The 1,849-nt window shown below is 41.1% G+C and overlaps 1 protein-coding gene across 1 annotated transcript; it reads left to right on the top strand.

Moving 5' to 3' along the window:
- The first annotated feature begins 876 nt into the window (after positions 1 to 876).
- On the top strand, positions 877 to 1,503 carry LOC140532116 (WD repeat-containing protein SL1-17-like). Its single transcript, XM_072650659.1, is given in 1 exon segment — positions 877 to 1,503. A coding segment is annotated over 1 exon segment (627 nt).
- Positions 1,504 to 1,849: the final 346 nt, after the last annotated feature.

Raw genomic sequence — 1,849 nt, 5'->3', positions numbered from 1 at the left:
AGGCTATTTTTATGGACAACTCACATGGGGCAGATGATCACATAGTCGTCAGAAGAGGCAATACAAGGACACTCTCAAGGTCTCTCTTAAGAACTTTGGATTTGACTGTGCAACATGGGAGACACTGGTACAGGACCACTCAGCATAGTGTGCCCACATTAGAAAGGGTGCTGTGCTCTATGAGCAAAGCAAAACTGAGACAGCACAAGGTAAATGCAGGATATGCAAGTTTAGAGTATCCACCCCAAATACTCACACAGACTAACTGTGTCCAATCTGCGATAAGCACTCCAAGCTCATATTGGCCTGATCAGTCACAGTTGTACACACCAAAATTTCACTTTATCATGGTGATATCATTTCAGTCCTCTTCAAAAACGAAGGACAACCAACCAACCAGCAGTGGATAAAATTGAAGTCACAGGGTCTATGTTTGAATCCTGGCTTTGCCATTGATCTGTAAAAAATGGACCAATTACTGTTGTAACAGAGAGGTTGAGAGGAAGGCCAAGGAAAGGGAGCTTAGGCAGAGCAGGCAAGCCTGGAGCAAGCAGTCTGCCCATGTTCGCTGATCCTGGCCTGAGGAGATTAGTGTCCAGCATACTCTTCAAACAAGTACAAGTTCATGATAGTGCCATCTGGTCAGTTTCCTGGGGGACGAATCAAAGGGAGAACTCTGAAATGATTGTCTCAGGATCCTTGGATGTTCTAGTCAAAGTGTGGAAATGGAAAAATGAGAAGCTAGAGTTACAATCAAATCTGGAGGGCCATCAGTTGGGTGTGGTTTCCATGGACTTCAGTCAGACTAGGGCCATCCCTATGGACAATTTGCTTGATGCTCACATTTGTCTGTGGAATTTAGAAAATGACAAATAGATGAAGTCAATAGATGGTGGCCCCGTGAATGCCTGGTCATTGGCTTTTTCACTCATTTCCCAGTTTTTGGTTACAGAAAGGCATGTTTGCATGTAGGCAAAGTAAACATTCTTAATGTCGAGACTGGGGAAAAAGGAATACTTGTATACAAGAGGGAAATTCATCCTCAGCATTGCCTTAAGTGCTGATAGGAAATATCTGGCCAGTGGAGCCATAAATGGAATCAATATTTTTGATATTGCAGCTGGAAAACTTCTCCATTCGTTTGAAGGCCGTGCAATGCTCATCTGTTTTTTGACCTTCTCCCCAGATTCTCAACTATTTGTTATAGTTTCAGATCATGGCTACATTAAGATTTATGATGTACAGCATGCAAATTTGGCTGGTACACTGAGTGGCCATGCATCCTGGTTGTTGAATGTTGCGTTTTGTCCAGATGATACTCACTTTTTATCCAGTTCGTCATACAAAAGCGTCAAAGTTTGGGTTGCCAGAACAAGAACTTATGTCCACACGTTCTTTGACCACCAGGACCAGGTCTGGAGAGTGAAATATAATGCAAATGGCTCCAACATTGTTTCTTTTGGAGATGACCAAGAAATTCATGTCTGTAACTGTCCAACTTAATCACACTCAAAATCAGCATGGTCTAGTCAAAGATGGATGGCTTGAGGATCAGAAGACGTGGATTCAAGTCCACGCAATGGGACTTGATAAACCACGTAGCCTCTCTGTGTATCAGTTTTCTTTAGTTAAACCATCAACATTACAAGATGGTTGTATGGAAAATGCTTTGTACACAATTAAGTACTGTATGTTAATGTGATCATGTTATCTTTATAAATTGACTTTTTTAAGGGTGCCTAACTTTCTTCTTAATGCAAATTTTCTTAAAAGATCAGTTTACAGTTTAAACGTAAGTCATCATGATATTGGATTAAAAACCGATGCAGGTTTTTTTAGCAGTTAGTAT

The sequence above is a fragment of the Notamacropus eugenii genome, chromosome 3, assembly GCF_028372415.1.
Source record: "Notamacropus eugenii isolate mMacEug1 chromosome 3, mMacEug1.pri_v2, whole genome shotgun sequence".
Lineage (NCBI taxonomy): Eukaryota > Metazoa > Chordata > Mammalia > Diprotodontia > Macropodidae > Notamacropus > Notamacropus eugenii.
This window is presented reverse-complemented; position numbering and strand designations above follow the sequence as displayed.